This window comes from Herpailurus yagouaroundi, unplaced genomic scaffold, assembly GCF_014898765.1.
Source record: "Herpailurus yagouaroundi ecotype Mexico unplaced genomic scaffold, PumYag 208, whole genome shotgun sequence".
In the NCBI taxonomy this organism is placed as follows: Eukaryota; Metazoa; Chordata; class Mammalia; order Carnivora; family Felidae; genus Herpailurus; species Herpailurus yagouaroundi.
The window spans coordinates 7,088,586-7,111,099 of NW_024412439.1; the positions used below are offsets into that span (position 1 = coordinate 7,088,586).

General features: G+C 49.1%; 1 protein-coding gene across 1 annotated transcript in view; it reads right to left on the bottom strand.

Annotated features, from left to right (window-relative positions):
- The window catches only part of DNAH9 (dynein axonemal heavy chain 9), a 311,907-nt gene that overhangs the window by 245,990 nt on the left and 43,403 nt on the right, over positions 1-22,514 (bottom strand). Inside the window, exons 12-16 of the mRNA XM_040453174.1 lie at positions 16,308-16,530; positions 15,479-15,645; positions 5,909-6,779; positions 2,347-2,477; positions 1,641-1,767 (exon numbers count right to left, since the gene is read on the bottom strand). Of these exons, the coding sequence (XP_040309108.1) occupies positions 1,641-1,767; positions 2,347-2,477; positions 5,909-6,779; positions 15,479-15,645; positions 16,308-16,530 (1,519 nt within the window). The remainder of the gene's footprint in view (positions 1-1,640; positions 1,768-2,346; positions 2,478-5,908; positions 6,780-15,478; positions 15,646-16,307; positions 16,531-22,514) is intronic.

Genomic DNA, 22,514 nt, shown 5'->3' on the forward strand with positions numbered 1-22,514 from the left:
GTCCAGGGAGTTAGGATGCAGGTGTATTAAAAAAAAAATGAGTGGGGGGAGGGGCGCCTGGGTGGCTCAGTCGGTTAAGCGTCTGACTTCGGCTCAGGTCATGATCTCACAGCTCGTGAGTTCGAGCCCCACGTCGGGCTCTGTGCTGACAGCTCAGAGCCTGGAGCCTGCTTCGGATTCTGCGTCTCCCTCTCTCTCTCTGCCCTTCCTCTGCTTGGCACACGCTCTCTCTTAAAAATAAATAAACATTAAAAACAAAAAACAAAAAATGAGGGCCGTGCCTTTAAATTGATATGGAGTGATTTCCAGGATATGTAACGACATAAAAAACCGCTTTCAAGTATACATAGCAGGCTCCCTTTTGTGTGAGAAAGGAGGGTAAATTAGAAAACCACACGGGCAAATATAAACGAACATTTGCTTGTTTCTTGCAAAGGAAAGCCAGAAACTAGTGGGGTCTGTGACCTACAGGGAGTGGAGGGGGGAAGTACAGGAGGGGCATTTCCAACATACCTTTTTGCACATCTTGACTCTTAGAATGCTACGTATTCAAACAATCCAATCAACAGGGATGGGAAGAAAAAACAAAAACAAAAACAGAAACAAAAACTAAAAGCCAAGAGAAATACCTGAGCCCAACCATACTTCAGGTGAGGTACAAAAATCACACTGAAGGGCGGGACAGAACTCATCCAAGTAACTTCTGAACACGGTACTCCGACCGGATATGCTCCGTCAAAGGAAAAGTGGAGAACTACATACACACAGATCTTGGCGTCTTCTCAGGGTGCCACCTGGTGGAGACACCATCCCCCCGTCCTACCTGTCACTTGGAGACGCAGACCTAGGGTCTAGGACAGTCCTTCTCGAAGGGTGGTCCCGAGACCGCCAGCATCACTTGGGGAATCCTTAGAAATGCAACCTCTCCAGCCCCACCTGGACCTACAGGCTCATCTGAAACCCTGGGGCCCAGGAATCTGAATTTTAACAAGCGTTCCAGGTGACTCTGATGCACCTGAGCCCCCAGGTGACGCTCATGTTTGAGAACTGCTGTCTACAGCTCCAAGAACCAGTGGGACTTTCATATTAAAGGGGGGGGGGGAAGGCCGTACCACAGTAGCCTTCTCCTATCTTATAAATGAGGAAATTTCGCCAAAGAGAAGGGACTCGCAAGACCACACGGCCAACAAGTGGCTAGAACCAGGGGCCAGGACTCCAAATTTTGAGCTCCTTGTGTATACTTTTTCCGCACACACAAAAATCACAAAATGCCAAGTTAATACAACCTTCAGTCTTCTCTCCCCTGGAAACGTTTGCTGTAACTTTTGCTAGCACCTACCTGGATCTCTCTTCAGAATCCGATCAAAGGCACGCTCCTGTGAAGGCTTAGACCCCTCCACCTTCCCCATCCTTGAAGCTTCCCCTTTCGGGGGTTAGAGCCACTGATGGGCCGGGGGCTCCCCGAGAAGCCTAACCATAAACGTGGAAGATGCTGGGGGGTGAGGTGGGGGGGGGGGGAACGTGGGTCTGAAATACGCACCCTGCCAGAGAGAGGAGGCATAATGGGGAATCTGACACCTTCCCACTTGGGAGCCCCCTCAGACTTTCTGGACGCTTCCACGAGCGCTCCCTCCGCTTACCTCTTGAGGAGCTGTGCCGTTGGAAAGGATGTCTAACAGGTCAGAAGAGGACAGAAAGTAAAACCTAGGGAAGGCAAGCCTTTTCGTCTCCAGGTACTCTGCCAGGGCCTTCTCACACAGGTGCAATCTGAGGGCACAGACATAGGATTTTGTAATTAAGTTTGCTTAGGCGCATAGGTGCGTAGACACGACCCAAAGGCAGACAGAGGGAGGACACGGAACGCGTATGGAAATCAGTGCCAGGGGCACCTGGGTGGCGCAGTCGGTTAAGTGTCCGACTTCAGCCAGGTCACGATCTCGCGGTCCGGGAGTTCGAGCCCCGCGTCAGGCTCTGGGCTGATGGCTCGGAGCCTGGAGCCTGATTCCGGTTCTGTGTCTCCCTCTCTCTCTGCCCCTCCCCCGTTCATGCTCTGTCTCTCTCTGTCCCAAAAATAAATAAACGTTGAAAAAAAAAAAAAAAGAAATCAGTGCCAGAAACACTGAGGGTATTCGCGAATATACGCACTGGTGCATTTCCACCCAAACAAGCGCTTCTCATAATACCCCATGTTACCTAACATACCAGAAAATCGAAGCACACACACATACACACACACACACTTTCTTGGATAGCTGAAGACAGTAAGGGTCTCAGAGAATGGGGAAAAGGTACCATCACCTTCCCCGGTATAAAGGGGGGGGGGGGCCGAAGCAAGCAGACCATCACCTGCTCTGAAGACCTTCCAGTTTTTCGTAAAGACCTGGTTTATTGGTGGCCTCCAAGACATTTGGAGTTTTCTGGGCATCGTAAGCCAGCTCTTTAAAGTCCACGTCAATGCCTTCAAATCTTTCAGAATCCTGAAATTAAAACGTGGGGGGAGGGGCGCTTGGGTGGCTCAGTCGGTTGAGCGGCCGACTTCGGCTCAGGTCATGATCTCGAGGTCCGTGAGTTCGAGCCCCGCGTCGGGCTCTGTGCTGACAGCTCGGAGCCTGGAGCCTGTTTCAGATTCTGTGTCTCCCTCACTCTGACCCTCCCCTGTTCATGCTCTGTCTCTCTCTGTCTCAAAAATAAATAAACGTTAAAAAAATTTTTTTTTAAAAATACGTGGGGGGAAATTCACCACTGCTTTCTCAGACTCGAAGAAGGTCCCCTCATCTGCAGCAATTCAGAACCAGAAACCGGTCCTTGGGGGAGGCCCTAAAAACTTCAACAAGGAAATACTCTTGGCTTGAAACAGCAGTTCCTGCACATTTGGGCCACAAAATCCCTCCCTCTGTGTTTTGCAAAAATCGGCGAGGAGTGCAAAGAGCTTTTTGCGTATGTGGCTAATTTAGCCCTCAGTGCATTTTCTCTGTTGGAAGCTGACGTTGACAGATTGAAAAAATATTTTGTTAATTCATTTGAAGAATAATGATATTAAGCCCACGATGGTAACCTGATAATATACTTGTCTCTAACATAATTGTATTTTCCAAAACAAAATAACTTAGAGAGGAGGTGACATTGTTTCACTTTTGTTTTTTCCTCCCCAAAGTTAATGTCTGACTTGGAACGTGACCAGGTTTTCTTTCCTGCTCTGCATTCGATCTGTCGTGATGTCACGTATCATAGAGCCTCTGGGGAACTCCCGTGTGCGCCCGGAAAAATCTGAGCGGAAAAGGCAAACAGCATCTTAGCCCTATTCTTTTTTTTTTTTTTTTTTTAATTTTTTTTCAACATTTATTTATTTTTTGGGACAGAGAGAGACAGAGCATGAACGGGGGAGGGGCAGAGAGAGAGGGAGACACAGAATCGGAAACAGGCTCCAGGCTCCGAGCCATCAGCCCAGAGCCTGACGCGGGGCTCGAACTCACGCACCGCGAGATCGTGACCTGGCTGAAGTCGGACGCTTAACCGACTGCGCCACCCAGGCGCCCCTTAGCCCTATTCTTAAGACAGGTTTGACCCTGAGGATCCCCTACAAAGGTCAGGGTCCCCGGACCATACTTTGAGAACCGTCGGCATAAAACACACACTTCCTACATCAGGTGGACGGTGGGCGGGTCCGCTGCCTTCCCTGGGTCCGTGCTAAAGTTTACGTAACCAAAGTAAGACGTTCTTCGGCAAACGTGAGGTCAAACGAATCAGTTACCACCATGTCCTTCAAACACACACAGTGAGGAACAACATCACTGACATGGTCGAGACAATAATATGTGCAGAGTTTAGCTCAACACCTGGCACCTGGCGAAAGCTTGTGGTATTTTTAGCACACGGCAACGATCACAACGGTATATGCTGTGTGCAGTGTTCAGTTACATCCCTGAAGTAGGTACTGGTTATTTGTCCCAGTTCGCGGGAGGAAACCAGGGCACAGGGAGGTTAAGCAACTTGCCCAAGATCCCACAGCTTCAAGAGACAGAGCTGAAACTCAGCCTGCCCCGCCCACCTGGGTCTGCTCTGAACATCTTCAATCCACACCCCTCTCCAAGAAGATTTAGAAATAGGGGGGCTGGGGACATTATGTTTGCTCAGTGAGGTATCTTGTTCCCGTGAGAGGTGTGGGAGTCTCAAGGTTTCATCAGAAGTATGAAGTACGGAGCACGAGTGCTCCTGTGGAAAGAGCTGGAAAGAAAATTGATATCCTGCAGAGGGCAACTGTACAGAAATGCCTGTGTGTGTCAAGCCAAGTTGGGAAATGTTTCTAATGAATGAAAATAGTTACCAGTTAGGGTGTAAGATTATGACCGGTTTTATTATGTTTTCAAATTGTCTCTATTATTGCACTGTTAATACAAAAAAAAAAAAATTAAATGTGTTCGCATACTTCACACACAAACCCTTGCCACGGAGAAGGTAATGACACCAATTCTTTCTGGTGCATAGTTGGGAGTTCTCAGATGCCTCCTCTGTCTCTACCAAAGTCTCCACTGATTTCCGTGCCCCCCCCCCCAATTAAACCTGCTCTTCTCCACTCACTAGCACTGCAGAGAAAGAAAATCTGGCTTATTCCATGGGGCCTGATGACAACCTGTCTATCAGAATTGTTTTCTGTTTTTTTATTAAAAAAATTTTTTTTTGTTGTTTATTTATTTTTGAGAGAGACAGAGACAGAATGTGAGTGGGTTGGGGCAGAGACAGAGGGAGACACAGAATCCGAAGCGGGCTCCAGGCTCCGAGCTGTCGGCACAGAGCCCGACGCGGGGCTCGAACTCATGAACCGCGAGATCGTGCCCTGAGCCGACTGAGCCACCCAGGCGCCCCAGTTTTCTGCTGTTTTTCGTTCCGGATGTACGACCTTCCATCTGCAGTCGGACATTAGATATGCTTTTTGAGGGGCGAGCTGGAAAAATACAACGTTTTGATGGGGGGCGCGTCAACTTTTAAGGGAGATCTGCACAATGCGTGACATTTTGGAAACAAACTGATTTGTAGGCAAAGAGCTTTCTGTGCTGAGGGGGTACAGAGAAACAGAGAACTCTGCAAAAAAAAAAATCCAATGAATATGAGTCCACTGAGAGGTGGGTAAGTTAATGGCACATTAATTAAGACAAATTAGAAGGGGCAATCAACCACAGGGAAGGTAGTAATGAGAAGAATGTACAGTTCACAGAAATTCGCTGCTGAGGATTTAGCTGCAGACTGGTGTTTCGCAGGCAGTACAGGCCAGAGGTCTCACAGCTCAAGAAGGAACTTGAATTTGCCCGGAAACAAATGCTCACTCCCAGTTGACAACTGCACTGTAATTGTCTGTGGAGCGGCTCGTGACTGGCTCATTCCAAACTTCAGGAGCTGATAGTCTCCATTTCCTTTCTTTTTTTCTTTTTTTTAAACGTTTATTTTTGAGACAGAGAGAGACAGAGCATGAGCAGGGGTGGGGCAGAGAGAGAGGGAGACACAGAATCCGAAGCAGGCTCCAGGCTCTGAGCCATGAGCACAGAGCCCGACGCGGGGCTCGAACTCATGGACCGTGAGATCATGACCTGAGCCGAAGTCAGAGGCTCAAATGACTGAGCCACCCAGGCGCCCCTCCATTTCCTTTCTTAAATACACGTTAAAACAACACCAATCGACCCTCCTTTCTTTTTCCCAGCCATCCAGGGACACACTGATGGGTGTGCATTTCCCTTTCTCTCTTTCCCTCTGCCTGACTTTTAGCGGCTTGGGAGGCCGATGTTTGTTGCGGGTGCCTCTGAGTGGAGGCAAGACCAGGCAGAGGAGGACAGGGTCTAGAGGACCGCGCAGACAGGGAGCGCCTCCCTCGACTCGGGTAAGGGAGCAGAGCGAGCGGGATTTCCTTAGCAGGTACCTGGGGCAGCTGAGCCCGGATGTCTTCGGATCCCATGAATATACTTTCCAGGTGAGACCACGTACGCTGCACGTCGAACCAGGAGGAGATGACGGCGTCGGCCGTGGACAGCCTCTTCTGCCAGCCGGACACTTCCTCCAGGAAGAAGGCAACGTGCTTGGACGTCATCAGGTTCTGCAGCTGGACTTGGTTGTCCTCCAGGAGCTCGAGGAGGTCCTCGTCCGACCGCAGCTGGGGGACGCCGGTCCGCGGGTGGGGCTCGTACCGGAATTCCAGGCCGGCCCAGGTGGCGCACAGCTCCGTCAAGGTCTCCTCCGTGCCCATCTCTTTCACGGCCTTGTCCGCGATGCCCCGCACCTCGTCCTCAAAACGGTGCAGCTGGAGCCGCAGGAGGTCTGCCAGGGTGGTGCCCTCGCCCACGGTGAAGCTCACGCCCGTGGCCTGCACCAGCTGCCTCCAGTGCCGCTCCCGGATGGCCGGATTCTGCAGCTCGGCCACCGCCCGCAGGGAGCTCAGAGCGTCCGACACGGTGCTCTCCAGGCCCGCGAACGCGTCCCAGGCCCTGACCTCCTTGTCCAGGTTCCGGATGCACCTGGCGAACTGTTTACACTCCCGGTCCATGGCCTCCACGTTGACCTCCCTCCACGGGGCCGTCTCCCAGGCACGGATGCTGGAGGTGACCATCGCTATCGTGTCCCAGAGCTCCTTCAGCAGGCAGACTTCCTGCCTGCACTGGTTCAGCTGCTTGTAGTTGGGAATGCTGACCTCAAACAAGGCAGCAGACTCCGAGATGGAGGCCAGGGTCAGCTCCATCTGTCGGATCTCCAAGTGCCTGGCGTCCAGCTCGCGGTGAGGGGCGACGCTGTCGAACCTACGAAACAAAAACGTGTTCCTTCCGATGAGGAGGGCGCACGGGGGCCCGTGTCCCGGAATCGCCAGGGTCACGCCAGCTCAAATCTTTAAACGCCTAGTATTCTAGCCACGAACGGTAACTGGCACCGAAGCCCGGGAAGAAAAAGGCACTCGGGGTGGGTTGTGGGGGGGGTGGTGGGGGTGAGCGCGCACAGCTGGAGAAAAGACAGTTCAAGGTGAACAGGAGGCTTGGATCTTCTCTTCACACCTGAGAAGGGAAAACTAGTCTCCTTTTCTGCTGCTCCCTGGTCCCCCATCCAGGGATGAAGGGGACCATCCCTTTGTTCAAGCTCCCTTTGGACTGTGCTTCTGTGCACTGGCTCCCGGAGCACCTGACACAGAGGAACACGGTCATGTTCCCGTAGGTGCTGGAAAGCCAGAGCTCCCGCCAAGACTATGCATGGTAGGCGGTCTTTAGGTGAGAGGGCTGGCATCTAGAAGTCCAACCCTACACTCCCTCTGGGGCACTGGCTCTCAGTCTGGGTGACATGTTAGAATTTGCTGGAAGTTTTGAATGCTCTCCGTGCCCAGGCTGCTCCCCAGTCCAGTGAAATCAGGCTCTTTAGGGGTGAGACCCAGGCGCAGCTTGCCGGGTGGTTCCAGTGTGCCAGGTTGGCGTCCTTGACTGTGGGGAAGCTCACGTGGGTGGCCTGTGACGCTTCCAGGCAATGGCACTGCCACGTTTGGAAACCACGGATAGAGGACCTCGAAGACTGAGCACAGAGACCTCACCAGGGCCCTGTGCAGTCATCGTGCTGCTCCTTGGCTAGGGGCCTCAAGTCAGACTCCTAAGTCCTCCCTCCAAGTTGTCCTTGATCTCGAGCCTTAGACCACTCTGGCCTGCTCTCTCCTGAATCCCGGATGCCTCTGGTTCTTCACCCGACTTCTATCTCTGCGCTGTGCCCAGCTTTACGGTTTTTCTTCATAGGCCCCCACCCTCTTTTCTCTCTAGTGCTCACGGCAGGCACCCACCGCCCTCTCTGAGCCTCCCCAGTGCTCGCCTGCTTCATGGCCCTACCTTTCCAGAACTGCGTTCCCGGCCTGGCCTCTCTCCTCCAACATCAGCACCCCACACGCAGGGGCGTCTGGCTGGCTCAGTCCGTGGAGCACGCAACTCTTGATCTTGGGGTTGTAAGTTTGAGCCCCATGTTGGGTGTGGAGAGGACTTAAAATCTCGGAAGGAAGGAAGGAAGGAAGGAAGGAAGGAAGGAAGGAAGGAAGGAAAGGAAAGGAAGAACAAACGAACGAACCTGACGTGCAAAGGAACCCACGTGGGCAGATAACGTTTCTTTGGTCAGGGGCACGTGGAACCCAAGTGTGTAAGGAGCCTGTCGTTGTCCTCCCCATCACCAACTCTGGTTTCTTCTGTGAGCCTGGAGGGCCAATTTGGGGGCACCGCGACTTAAGGGGGAATACCACGTTCCTCTAAAATCAAAATAAGGTATCATGGGCTTCATCATCAAGGGGAAATTTGAGGGTAAATGAGTGATTTAAAGAACCAGTCGTTTCCTCCAGTCCAGCATGTGTGTGCATGCCCACGCACACGTACGTACGTATGTTCGTGTATGTTAGTTGGGTGGTGGAGTGTGGAGGGGAGGACGGCATACGACGTCTTTTTCTTGAACTGCCTCTCCTCTCAGTTGTCTTTGGAAATATCTGACTTGACGGATGGAAAGTAATCCTAATTAAAGCCATTTACCTGAACTGCTCGCCACTTAAGCCTAATTACCATGCAACACAATAACAGTTATGCATCCCATTAAATCAGTGTCAGATTAACTTTGATGCTTGCTACGTTTGATTCTGCTGGTTCCATCTAAATGGTTTTTGGCTTCTGTGCTACGGTTGTGGACTTGTCTTCAGAGGATGAGGCCGAACATCATGGTGCGTCTTCGCTGGTCTCCGTCCCCCCAGGGTTCTGGAACAGGACTGGAGGTTGAAGTTCTCAGAGCTGAAGGGGGACCTTTGTCTGTCTAGGCAAGGAGCTTCCTCCCCCCCACCCCCAGGAGAGGAGTGGGAAAAGAACCAGAAGAAATGAAATGTAATGTCCTCATGGCAAGTGGTCCGGTAGGAAAGATCAAGTGCACGGCTGGTTTTTTTCTCCTTATTCTTCATTTCCAAAGACTGATTGTTCGAGTGTGTAGGTTCTACTTTTTATCTTGACTGGAGCGACTTGGAAAGCGAATTTAGCTTCTTGCTGTTGGTACAAGATCCTTGTGGGCCAACGTCTAAAAGCCCACATTCTGTTTAATCTACGAATGGCGTATATAATTCAGGAATAACTTACGAGGGAAGTCGTGAGCTCTCAGGGTGTTCGGGGCACACACAGGAGAAAATGAATGGTCTTTCTAACCATTCTTTCCTTAGCCCGTGCGAACACCCTGAAATCAACAGCAGCATCTCAGATGTCTGTCAGAGGCGATTCCTTGTCAGACCTACTCCTGACGTCGTCTACCGCGTGGTGTAATTTTTGTTTATGGTTTAAATTTGTGGACAGTCATTTCCTGCAGCTGAGCACACATAAAAGTTAATTTGGCCTAAGTGGTGAAAAGAATCCCAAGACACGAGGGCAGGTAACCCTCTTCCCATTTCAAAACTCTGGTGCACACCGTCAGGATGTTCACAGCCCTGATTAATGTGCCTAATAAGCTGGAAGCGGTTCTCCGAATCCTAGGGGAGCGATACAGTAGGAGAACAAGAAAGCAATCGGAGGGAACGGGGTGCAGTAAGTCTTTGAAATTGAAACAATAATGCAAAAGTATTTTAATCTAAGGAGAGAAAGGCCTGCAATGTCCGGATGAATAAAAATTATAATGGAGAGAAATGGAAATTCGGCGCTTGTGCGTACGATCTCAGAAGAATGATCGACTCAGGCCTGACCCAGACGTAGGTGTGTGTGGAGGGAGTGGGAGGAGTGAGTGATTTAAATTAATTCTCGGGAAGCCAGTGGGTGGTAAATGTTTAACCTCAGAACCACACCTGTGTGTTCAAAAACAAACACACCCCTGCTTGGTACCTGACGGGAATCTTAAGACTCAACTCATCCGAACCGAGCCTGGGGTCTTTCAGTTCTTCCCCATCGGTGGCCCCCACCTGGGTGAGCAGTGAAAGAGTGCCTTGCACTTAGTGGTCCAGGATAGAAGACAGAGAACTGTACCAGTCTCTCCTCCCTGCTCACCTCTCGTACCCAATCAACACACCTATTCCCCTCCCAAATCTCTCTCCAATCTGTCCTCTCTCCATTGTCAATGCCATCGCATCAGTCCATGGGGACTGCTTCTCTCCTGGGCTGCCACCATCACCCTCCCACCGAGCACTTGGCCCTGAGTGGGTCTCGCTCCACCCCGTTCTCCGCAGCCACAGGCCAGTGGTGTTCACACCACGTTGTCCTCATGCTTAGGCTCCTCAGTGGTTGATCACGGTCAGAATCTGGTTCCGTGAACCGCTCTGTTCTCACCCCCATTTCCAGCATCCCAGCCATGCACACATGGGGCCATCCAACTGTTCCTCACGTTTTCACCCTTTGGTGCCTTTGAGTGTTCTGCTTCCTATGACTGGAATAACCTCACCTCCAACTTCTTTTCCCAATGGCTAATCCTCCCTTTCCCACTGGCTCAAGCACCATCTCCAACAGGGGGTGTGAACTGCCTCCTTGGGGGAGGTTAAAGTCGGCCACCCAATGGACATGTCTTTCGCTTTATTTTTTCTGTTTTTATTTAAAAAAATTTTTAATGTTTTTATTTATTTTTGAAGGGGAGAGAGAGAGACAGAGCATGAGTGGGGGAAGAGCAGAGAGAGCGGGAGACACAGAATCTGAAGCAGGCTCTGTGCTCTGAGCTGTCAGCACAGAGCCTGACGCGGGGCTCGAACTCACAAACCGTGAGATCATGACCTGAGCTGACGTTGGATGCTTAACTGACTGAACCACCCAGGCACCCCTGTTTTTGTTTTTTTGAGAAAGAGAGAGTGGGGTGAGGGGCAGAGGGAGAGAGAGGGAATCTTAAGCAGGCTCTATGCTTGGCATGGAGACCAACGCAGGGCTCTATCCCACAATGCTGGGACCATGACCTGAGCTGAAATCAAGAGTCGGATGCGGGGTGCCTGGGTGGCTCTGTCAGTTGAGGGTCCAACTTCGGCTCAGGTCGTTATCGCACAGTCTGTGGGTTCGAGCCCTGCGTCGGGCTCTGTGCTGGCAGCTCAGAGCCTGGAGCCTGCTTCGGATTCTGTGTCTCCCTCTTTGCCACTCCCCCACTCATGCTGTCTCAAAAGTAAACATTAAAAACATTAAAAAAAAGAGTCAGATGCTCAATCAACTGAGCCACCCAGACGCCCCTCCAATGAATGTGTCTAAGTACTCATTTTTGAAATTGTCTCTGAGGTCAGAAAGTATGGGTTTTTTTTTTTTTTTTGGTGGTTTTTTTTTTTTTTTTTTTGAGCGTGTATTATCTTAAAATCCCAGCACAATATCCTTTTTTGGTGACCCCACTGTTGAGACCACGACCTCTCCTGCTCTGCGGAAGCCTGAATCGTGTGAATGAATCCGATGAACTGGAAGAACAGGGTGAAGCTGAACTAATGACTTGTCTCAGGACTGCGACATGTTGTGGGAGATCTAACGATGAGCACTTCTTTTCTCCAGCTACTGAAGAGACAACAGACACCGTGCAAGCAAGACTGAGGACCCTCTTTCCTCACGCCTGCTGCACTGGGCTATCTGGAAAGCTTTGCTTTCTCTAGTTGTCATGCACGATAGTACCCAAAGGGAGGGTACCTTCAAGAAAGCTCTCTCGATCGTTCACGGAATCCGGCTGCCAGCCGGCTGAAAACACTAATGGTCTCCACTGAGCAGTAGCTCACCGAGATCGAGTGCTTTGGCTAAGAAAGCCGTGGGTAGATAACCTTGGTCTCGATGTGGGAAAGGCAACCGGTTATGTGCCATGGCATCATTCCTTAAGGTCAGGAAGACTGCACTCAAGGTTAGGACACTGAGCCAGAGAAGGCCACTGGAGCGTGGAGACATTCCTTTTGCTCAAAGGGGACAGTCCGCCTCCGGACTTTAAGAGCTGTGAAAAGTCCTTGAATCTGAATATGAGGAGTTAGCCAATTACTACGGAGTCAGGGAGCTCAGCTCGGAATATGCTGATACAGCTCAGAGTTAACAACTACAGTAAGACTTGGACACGAAGAAACTCAACCCAAGCAACCAGACATCAACCAGCACCTGACAGGCTTCAGGAGCCTAATGAGATACTTTGTTTTTCCTCCTCAAAGACAAGATCAGTGTGAGCTTAACCTGCAACATAATGAGGAACCGAAACTTGCACTCGCAGAGGAAAGTGCCACGGTCTGCATTTTAGAAACTCTTAAATGATCTAAAAGTGAAGGCGCCAGAATTAAAACCCTTTGCCATACACACAGCCTTAAAATGTCAAACACACAGATTTGCATACACCAAGCCCAAAAAGACAACAAGCCTTGAGTTGATTCCCACTAAGATTCCCTTCAGCCATAAATCCACAATTCTGCCCCAGTCCTGATGTTTTCTTGCCGAGGAGAAGAACGCATCACAATTGAAGTAATGTTTGGCTTTCCATGCTGCTGTGAGCAGCTCTTTTCAAAGTGTTCTCTTGCGAGGCCTCATCTGCATGTCAAATTCACAGATGCGGATTTGGAAAACCCAGCTCAGAGAAGCAATATCCACCCAGCCGGCAGATACGGGTGCTAAGAAAGAAAACAAACTCAATCGCAGCCATCACGTTACAAAAACGCCACCAGTCGATCAACACACGTACGCGACCTAACTACGAAGGAGGGATACCGCGTTTCCAACAGGTACGCAAAATCACACCAGCAAACGGACGTCGTGTCCTCTCGAGCAGTTATCCGGAGTCCATTTGGGAAAACATTTCACCACGTATCTTTGGGACCCTTCTCTTGAAAAATTTTGTAAGGGACAGTTGAGGCAGAGATATTAGTGTCTTTTCCTCTCTTTCTTACGGCTGTTGCCGTGGGTGTGATTGTTAACGCTAAGCAAGTATCACACAGCTCCATAACCCAACCCCCTCACCAGCTTTGGCTCTGCGTGATAGGTGTTAAAATTCAAATATCCAATTGCATGTCCAAAGGAGAGTCAAGAGAATATGTCTCAGACTCGGAAAGAACAGTCCCCAAAGAGCTTCACCAATGTGTGGTGCAACAGATGCTTCCTTGGAGCAAGGGCACGGCTCCAAAGACCATTATGCTAAAGGGATGTGGACTCATCTGGAATTTTACGCCCTGGCACGATTGCTTAAAAGGGAACCAGTTACTTCCCCATAGGGCAGCAAGGCTCAAACTTGGCTGCGCAGTGGAAGCACCTGAGGACCTTTACAAAGTACTGGAGGTCTTGTCCCCAGGTTGCTCTGCCGTTCCCTGCCTCGTGAAACATTCGTCTCGTTCTCTCTAGCCCCAGGTATGGTAATTGGGAGATAGGAGCCACTCGGTGTACGTTTGAGGAGTGGCGAATAGGAATAGGTAGGCCGTGCCCGTGCGCCATGCTGGGCGACCGACAGTTCTGATCTGCCTGGAACAGGGAATCTTCTCTGGATGTGAGACTTCCAGCGCTAAAACCAGAAGGGCCGAGGGAAAACCAGGATGGTTGGTCATCTTAGTGCCAGATACTACGCTAAATACTTGCAAAGATTACTTCTTTTTCTTTTAAGCTCATTTATTTAGTGGGGCACCTGGGTGGCTCAGTCGGTTAAGCATCCGACTCTTGATCTGGGCTCAGGTCACGATCTCACAAGTTCGTGAGATCAAGCCCTGCGTGGATTCTCTCCCTCTTGGGATTCTCTGCCTTCCTCTCTCTCTCTCTCTCTCTCTGTTCCTTCTCCATTCGTGCAGTCTCTCAAAATAAACTTAAAAATATTTTAAAAAATAGTTTGTTTATTCTGAGAGAGCGTAAGCAGGGGAGGGGCAGAGAGAGAGGATCCCAACCAGGTTCCATGCTGTCAGCACAGAGCCCGACGCAGGGCTCGAACTCGTTAACCACGAGATCATGACCTCAGCCAAAATCAAGAGTCGGACGCTTAACTGACTGAGCCACCCAGGCGCCCCACAAAGATTACTTCTTAATTCTGTCAACAACCTTATGAGACGGATGCTATCATGAACCCCATTTTACAGGCGAGGGAACTAAAGCTCAGAGCTGGTGAGCTTCCTGACACACAGTAAGTCATAGACTTGTGAGCAGATGCAAGGCGGCCTGAATCCAGAGTCCACATGCTTAATCATTACGCCCTATTTCCTTCCACTAACGTTGTGATGGTTGTTTTTTCGTTGTTTTTTTTTTTTTTTTTGTTTTTTTTTTTGGCTTCATTTGTTGCTTTAGCGTGTTGTCTCCCTGTGTGATGTTGTTTTTTTCTGGGTAAGTGCCCTTGACAGTTAAAAGGTTTGTCACTCTTCACCAGCATGGCGTTTTCCAGCGCTGAGATGTCTAAGCTCGTCCGTCCAAAACCGTAGAGGAAACCCGGCAGGAATCTCAGCGAGGGAACCAGAAAGTGAGTCATGGAACTGGAGTAAGGGAGGGGACCCATCTCAGCTGGTGCATCAGCAGACACGGGACATTGAGAACCAGCTTGGTCTCCTGGTTGGAGCCACTGACGCTGAGCAGAGGACCAGGGACAGACCCCTGGTACACTTCTCCATCAAGGTAGGAGTCATGCGAAACTCGTGTGTGCACAATGTGAGCACGTGTGAATGGGGTCATTCGTCCTATAATTGTTTTAAGACCCCTTATCATGAGTGGGGAGGGGTCTGAGCATTACTAAGCAGAGAGAGAAAGAAATCCTTCACCTCAAATCCTTCCTTTTTTTTTTAATATTTATTTTTGAAAGAGACAGAGTGGGAGTGGCGGGGTGCAGAGAGAGAGGGAGACACAGAATCTGAAGCAGGTTCCAGGCTTTGAGCCGTCAGCACAAAGCCTGACACGGGGCTCGAACTCACAAACCATGAGATCATGACCTGAGCCGCAGTCAGATGCTTAACTGACTGAGCCACCCAGGCGCCCCTCAAATCCTTCCTTTGGTCTTCCAAAGTGCCTTCCAAAATTATTTCAAAATGCTCCCAGCCACTTTTAAACCAAAAGAACACGAGTCTGTGGGTATTTAGAATACTAGTGGCTTTGTAAAATACCTTGTGATTTTTATCACACACAGTTCGGGGACACAGAACTTTGAGACTTTTTTTATTTTAAAGTTTATCTATTTGAGAGGGAGGGAGACAGAGGGAGAATCCCAAGGAGGCTCTGAGCTGTTGACACAGAACCCGACACAGGGCTCGATCTCATAAACCGTGATATCACGACCTGAGCCGAAATCAAGAGTCGGACGCTCAACCGACTGAGCCCCCCCGGGCGCCTCTAGGCTTCTGTTTTTAAGGCACGGTGTTTGTACAACCTTTGGTCATCTCATACGGGGCTCTGCTCACATCAGCACCAGGTTCTAACCAGCCGATCTAAGTGGGAGGGAAGACTAGAAACAAGTCTTCCCCTGCTAGACACCAGAAGATCCAAGAACTCAACCGAAAGACCCTCGGAAACCCAAAGACCGCCATGTTTACCAGAAAGGAGGCTGTGCTGATGCGGGGGGGGCGGGGGGGTGGGGGGGGGGTGGTCCATACCTGAAGGGAGCTTCCTTGCGGAATCGCTCCCAGAACTGCTGCTGTTCAACGTCAAAGGCTGAGCACCTCTGACGGAGGGCGGCCACCTCGTTCGCCTGCAGCGGGGCCACCTGCTGCCTCACAGCGATGGCCATCTTCTTCACATTGTCCCACTGCTCAGGCAGCTCCTGTGAAGACGACCACGGTCCGGTCAGACCCACGCTCTGCCCGCCCCCCCCCCCTCCCCGCCCATCACCCGCAGGCCTGAAGCTGGACAGGTGCCCAGACGTCTTTATCAACGCTAGGATGCCACACTGTGACGGCACGGCACGGCGTGCCCGTCCCCTACAGTTCTGACCCATCTCCGTGGTCGCCTGCTTGCCTGGCTATCATCTCCTTCTGACTCTGGCATATCCTCCTTGCCCTCAGCCTCTGACCCAGGAACCTGTGCCCTTTTTCTGTATTGCCTCACAGTACTGCTTGACTGGTTTCTTTCAGGCCCCACATCCCCTTAAGGTCATCTTAGCACTCCTCAGACCTGCTTTCCTTTCTCTGAATCAAAACTTTCAGTCATCCCTAAAAAAGAAAACACAAAACAAAACGAAACCGCCAAAACCCTTCACCCACGCCAATTGTCCCATCTATCGCCAACACCGTGCCGTTTCGTACTTACGGAGTTTCCGGAAGGCCCTCGAGAGCGCACAGCCATTACACGGACGGCTCCAAATCGCGAGCCGTGGGTCCTCACCCGGCCCCGTTTCTCATTCGCCTCGCCCCAACCTCACCCCACTCTGCGGTCCAGAAGCCTTCCCTCTGTTTCTTTTATTCAGGAAACAAACTGTGCACTGACCTCCAGCTGCTTCAACACCGTTTCTGGCAATTCTTGTTCATAGGTCTTTAGCAGCTCAATAGTGTGCTTCAAGGGCTCGAACATCTCATCAGTGCGGTTCTGCCACTCTTTCAGAGCCATAAGGTGCCCCATAATCTCCACCAATCCTTTGAAATCTCCTTTTTCAACTTTCTTGAGCATGCCGCTCTCGGTATTTCTTATAAACACTTCAAGGTCGGCCAAGCTAAGCGAAGCAAACAGAACGTGAAGAAGCCTTCCCCTCCCACTCCTCAAAAGGAAGGTTGATGTATTTCCCCGACAAGAACAGCCATCATTGCCAAACACTTTCCATGTGCCTAGCACTGTGCATACACTAGACCCGGACGGCGAGAATGCGGCCCTCTTCGGAAGGGTCACGGTCGTGTTTTCACAGCCGTGAAAGACAGAGACCGGGACCTCCACGCCGGAGGAGAGAGGACACGTTAGTGGGGCAACTGGTGAAATGGGAGGAAGGCCTGTACATCAGAAACTAGTTCTACACCAACATCAACTTTCTGGTTTTGAGAACTACCTTATGATTAGAGAAGATGACATCATTTGAGAAAGCTCAGGGAAGGTACACGTGAGCTCTGTACAGTTTTGGCAACTTTTTTTTTTTTTTTTTAAGTCTGACATTATTTCAAGGTGAAATTTAGGAAAAAAAATTTCAAAACACTGGGAAAAAAAAATATCATGGCCTCGAAAGTCATACCACACTTGGGTTTGATTTGGACACTCACTAGATGTGTAACCACGGCCAAGTCATTTAACATCTCTGGGCCTCAGTTTCCTCACCTATATGATTGGAAAAACTCACTGGTTATGGTGGGAGTTAAGTGAGATTCAGTCTTTATTTCAAAAATATTTATCGAGCATCTATTACATAGAATGAGATACATCAATGTATCAAATATTCGAGCCCAACCATGGCTCCAGTTTCTGGGGACAGAATGATAAATGAGAGAGGGGTGCCTGGGTGGCTCAGTCGGTTAAGCAGCTGACTTCAGCTCAGGTCATGATCTCACGGTTTACGGGTTTGAGCCCTGCATGGGGCTCTATGCTGACACCTCGGAGCCTGGAGCCTGCTTCGGATTCTGTGTCTTCCTCTCTCTGCCCCTCCCCCACTTGTGCTCTGTCTCTCAAAGGTGAATAAACGTTAAAAAAAAAATAAAATAAAAAAAAGAATGATAAATAAGGGAAACTAAAGCTCTGACTTTATAAAGCGTACATTCTCATAGGAAAAATAGGAAACAAATCAATGAAGTAAATTGTATAGTTTCACATGGCTTTGAGAGCTATAAGGGGACAGAGACTAAGGAGAGTCCAATTTTCTGTGGAGTGGTCAGTGAAGGTCTTTCTACAGAGGTGCTAGTTGAGCAGAAATGGAAATTGTGTGAAGGAGTAAGCCACAGAAAGAAAAACGGGAAAAGAGCTTTTGAGTACAGGGCACAGCATGAGTCAAGGCACCGAGGCTGGATTCAGTCTGACATATTTGTTTTTTTTTTTGTTTTTTTGTTTTTTTTTTAAATTTTTTTTCAACGTTTATTTATTTTTGGGACAGAGAGAGACAGAGCATGAATGGGGGAGGGGCAGAGAGGGAGGGAGACACAGAATTGGAAACAGGCTCCAGGCTCTGAGCCATCAGTCCAGAGCCCGACGCGGGGCTCGAACTCACGAACCGCGAGATCGGGACCTGGCTGAAGTCGGACGCTTAACCGACTGCGCCACCCAGGCGCCCCCAGTCTGACATATTTGAAGGAAAGGAGAAAGGTCAGCGGGCAGAAACAGACGAGGAATCGGGGAATCACGGAGGAGGGGTGAGGAAATCAACAGGGGTCAGACGCTGCAGGGCCTTGTTCGCCAGGGCGAGGAGTCCAGATGGAGTCCAGATTTCATCATAAGCACGAGAAATCTGAGTTGGAGAAGTATGTTTTCAAAAAAAATTTTTTTTAATGTTTTTGAGACAAGGAGAGACAGAGCATGAGCAGGGGAGGGGCAGAGAGAGAGAGAGGGAGACACAGAATCCGAAGCAGGCTCCAGGCTCCGAGCTGTCAGCACAGAGCCCGACACAGGGCTCAAACCCACGAACCGTGAGATCATGACCTGAGCCGAAGTCGGACACTCAACCGACTGAGCCACCCAGGCCCTGGAGAAGTAGATTTTCAAAAGATCTGTAGCTGGAGGAGAACAAGTTGTAGCCGGAGGTGGTGATGGTGGCATTGGATATGGAGAGACAGGAATGGAAGCCAGGAGGGCATTTAGGGGCTCTAGTGGTTGTGACAGAAGATGATGATGATGATGTCGACTTTGGCCTGGAAGGTGGACTGGAGCGGTGGTCAGGTTCAAGGTAATTTCACACGGAGATGCTAGAGGACCCACTGATGGACTGGAGGGGAGACACGAGGGGATGAGAGAAATCAGTAACAACTGCTGGAGATGGGGTCAATGGTGATGTCATGTACAGATTTGGGGAAGAACTGGCGAAGACTGGGGTTTTCTGGACGGAGAAGGTGGAGGAGGAGTCAGTCTTAAATGTATTGTGTGTAAGATGCCTCACAGACACTGGACACCTAGGGGGGATATCTGTGGGTCAGTTGCCTGGAAGTCTTGAGTTCCGGAGAGCTGAGGCTGAAAATATAAATTGGGTAGTTATCGGCACACAGGTGCATTTACAGGGACGAGTTAGGTCTCATCTGGAATAAGAATGTAGGTAGAGTTCAGGATTGAGATTTCAGAAATGCATCTTGATGCCTAGAAGGGGAGATGAGCCCAGCCAAAGAGACCAAGAGGGCACGGCCAGTGAGACCGAAGACAAATAATAAAAGTGAGGTATCCCGAAAGCCACACAAAGAAGCTCTTTGGGAAAGACAGGATAATCAGCTATGCCAAACGCTGCTGATGGGTACGAGTAAGATGAAGGTGGTCATGGCCACAGGATTAGGCCATATGGCCATCACTGGTGATCTTGACAAGGGTGGTTTCGGTGGAGTGGTCCAGGAAAGCCCTGACTGCCGAGCAACCGGGAGAGGAAGTTGGAGACAACTGTACAATGCATGCGATAATATGGATAAATAACCCCTCCACCCAAACCGTGAAAATGCATCGCTAAAGTGGCAAGAAATCAAGGAATCTCTGGAGGCTGAAGGTGTAGTGAAAGCAAGCACTGAGTAAGGCTCCCATCGGTCTTTCCTGTGATGGTTTCTACTCAACACTGGAGACCTTGAGCTGCTATTCTGATGGCTTTGTGGGATGTGGGAACCTGGTGATTCAGCCTGGGGCCCCCACGAGCTGAGGAGGCTGGTAGGAGGCTGCATGTGAAATCTCGACACCGTAAGGGCGTATGAGAAACAAAACACAGAAAGGGTAAGGATGGAAGTTTCCTGCTTTCTCCTGGGCACTAAGTACACCCCTGCAAGTTGAAGTATAGGTGGTCTGGGGTTGGAAGAGCCCCTCGAAGACTGGCAGAAACAGATACAGACCTTTCCTGGAGGAATGCAACCAGATTCCAATCCTCAAAGGATTCCCGCAAATAAAATCCCAAGGAACGTGACGCTTACAATCAAAAGTCATGAAGTACACAAGGAAAAAAGTCACCAAGAGTTGGAGCCAGCAGAAACAGTGGGATTCAACCTGCAAAGACTTCAAATATTGGAAGTCCAACTATAAAATCGCAATCTTTATTTATTTATTTTTTTTTATTTTAAAAAAAAATTTTTTTTTCAACGTTTATTTATTTTTGGGACAGAGAGAGACAGAGCATGAACGGGGGAGGGGCAGAGAGAAAGGGAGACACAGAATCGGAAACAGGCTCCAGGCTCTGAGCCATCAGCCCAGAGCCTGACGCGGGGCTCGAACTCACGGACCGCGAGATCGTGACCTGGCTGAAGTCGGACGCTTAACCGACTGCGCCACCCAGGCGCCCCTAAAATCGCAATCTTTAACATATTTTAAAAAAAAACCAAGAAGTTCCTGTTGAAGTGTCTTGTTTAATTGTCTCTGACCCATGTAGCAGGAAAAAGTGCCTTCCTCGTAGTTTCTCAGACACCAATTCAAGACGAAGAAAAAATACCTTCATCCTTCTGAGCACAATGTATCAGTTAAGACAGAAATGCTCTCGAGGTGCCTACGTGGCTTGGTCGGAAGAGCGTGTGACTCTTGATCTCAGGGTTGGGAGTTCGAGCCCCATGTTGGGTGTAGAGATCACTTAAATAAACAAAACTTAAAAAAAGAGGCAGAAATGTTCGCTGTTAGGAATCACCCTTCAGAAGCCTAAATAAGCACCTAGTCTCCATAGGTCACAGTTCCTGCCCCTGACCTCGTATTTTAAGTTCTAATATAAATTCAGCATTGCCTGAACTGGCAGGAAGAGAGGCGATTTCAGAGGCTCTCCAAATATATCCAGACTCTGTGATCGTGCATGGACCTTTGCCTTCTGAGAAGTGACAAAACTTACTGAAAATTATAGGCTGTAATGGCATTACTTTGTGAAGAGAAGCAGACAAAGCCTTTAATATGTGTTTTAGCAATTCAAAAATGATCATACTGTGCTATGCCGACAGCCAATTCCAGGAGAAAGAAGCTAATAATTGTTGGTAGGTCTTTATGTTACCCTTAATCTATGGCACAGAGAAACAAAACAGTTTTAAACTGTCAAAGCAGAAGTTGTCTTAAGATCATCTTCTAATGAATGTACTCTAAAACTGAAAAAAATTGAGGGGCACCTGGGTGGCTCAGTCAGTTCAGCATCTGACTTCAGCTCAGGTCATGATCTCGCAGTTCGTGGGTTCCAGCCCTGCATCGGGCTCTGGGCTGACGGCTTGGAGCCTGAAGCCTGCTTCAGGCCTGATTCTGTCTCCCTTTCTCTCTGCTTCTCTCCCACCGACAATCTGTCTCTCTCTCAAAAATAAGCATTTTTTAAAAAATTTTTTAAAAAACTGAAAAAATTGAATGAAAGAGAACCCTTGATATTTGAGCAAAGAACAAGAAAATACAAAAATGAGTAAGCAAAATTTTATAAAAATGAAACAGAAGGTCTAAAACTGGAACGTATAATTAAAATTTAAAGCTCAATGAATGGATTCAACGGGAGATTTAAACAAAGCTGAGAGAATGAGACCACTGGGTGATAAAAGCGGAGACGTTATCCAAACTGCAGTGGAGACAGAAAGCTGTAAATTATGAAATTCATTAAAATACATGGACGATGGTGACAACAAAAAAAACCCTCACATAAGTTTAGTAAGAGCTCAGAAGAAAGCAAGAGAGAGAGAATGAGCAAGAAGCAACCTCTGAGATCTTGGCTGAGAATTTTCTTGAATTGCTGAAAGACAATGTAAGTTCGAGAAAACCCACCAAATTCCAGGTGGCATATCAAGAAACCCTCAAGGTCCTTCCTAGTGATACCTTTACCAAAAAGGAAATGCAGATCTTAAAATTAGCCAATTAGCTGTAGAGCAAAGACTGACTTCTACCAAACCAAGCCAAACCAACCAAACCAAAAAGCAAAAATCCCCCCAAAACGCAGATGGCTGAGTACTCAGAAGTAAAAATGGCGTCTGGAACACGGTGGAATGCTGTTTTCAATAAACTCACAGAAAAGAGCTTTTATCCTAGAAATCCCTTTTCTACAAAGCCATTTTTGCCCCCAAGTAAAAGCAGAAAATACATGCATTTTCAGGCAAAGAAAGAATGAGAATTTCACCGATAGACTCTTAAAATAATGGAACTTCTAATGACCGTAACTCAGGAAAGTGGTCTGTAGTGTAGACAGATGCAACGAGCAAAAGGTATTGGTAAATATGTAGGCGGATTTAAATAAATATTGAGTGTATAAAAATGAAGTAGAATTGTGGTGATTAAATAAATAATAGAGCATAACCGAAATCGCTGGGAAGGAGAACATAATTTGATGAATCAATGGTTGAGATCAAACTATTCTAAAGACTTCCTATTGACTGTGAGGAGAGTACCAGTACTGACACATTTATTCCTTTCAAGGATGCTTATTAAAATAGCTATGGTAGGGGCGCCTGGGTGGCTCAGTCGGTAACGCGTCCAACTTCGGCTCAGGTCACGATCTCATGGTCGGTGCGTTCGAGCCCCGCGTCGGGCTCTGGGCTGACGGCTCGGAGCCCGGAGCCTGCTTCCGATTCTGTGTCTCCCTCTCTCTCTGCCCCTCCCCCGTTTATG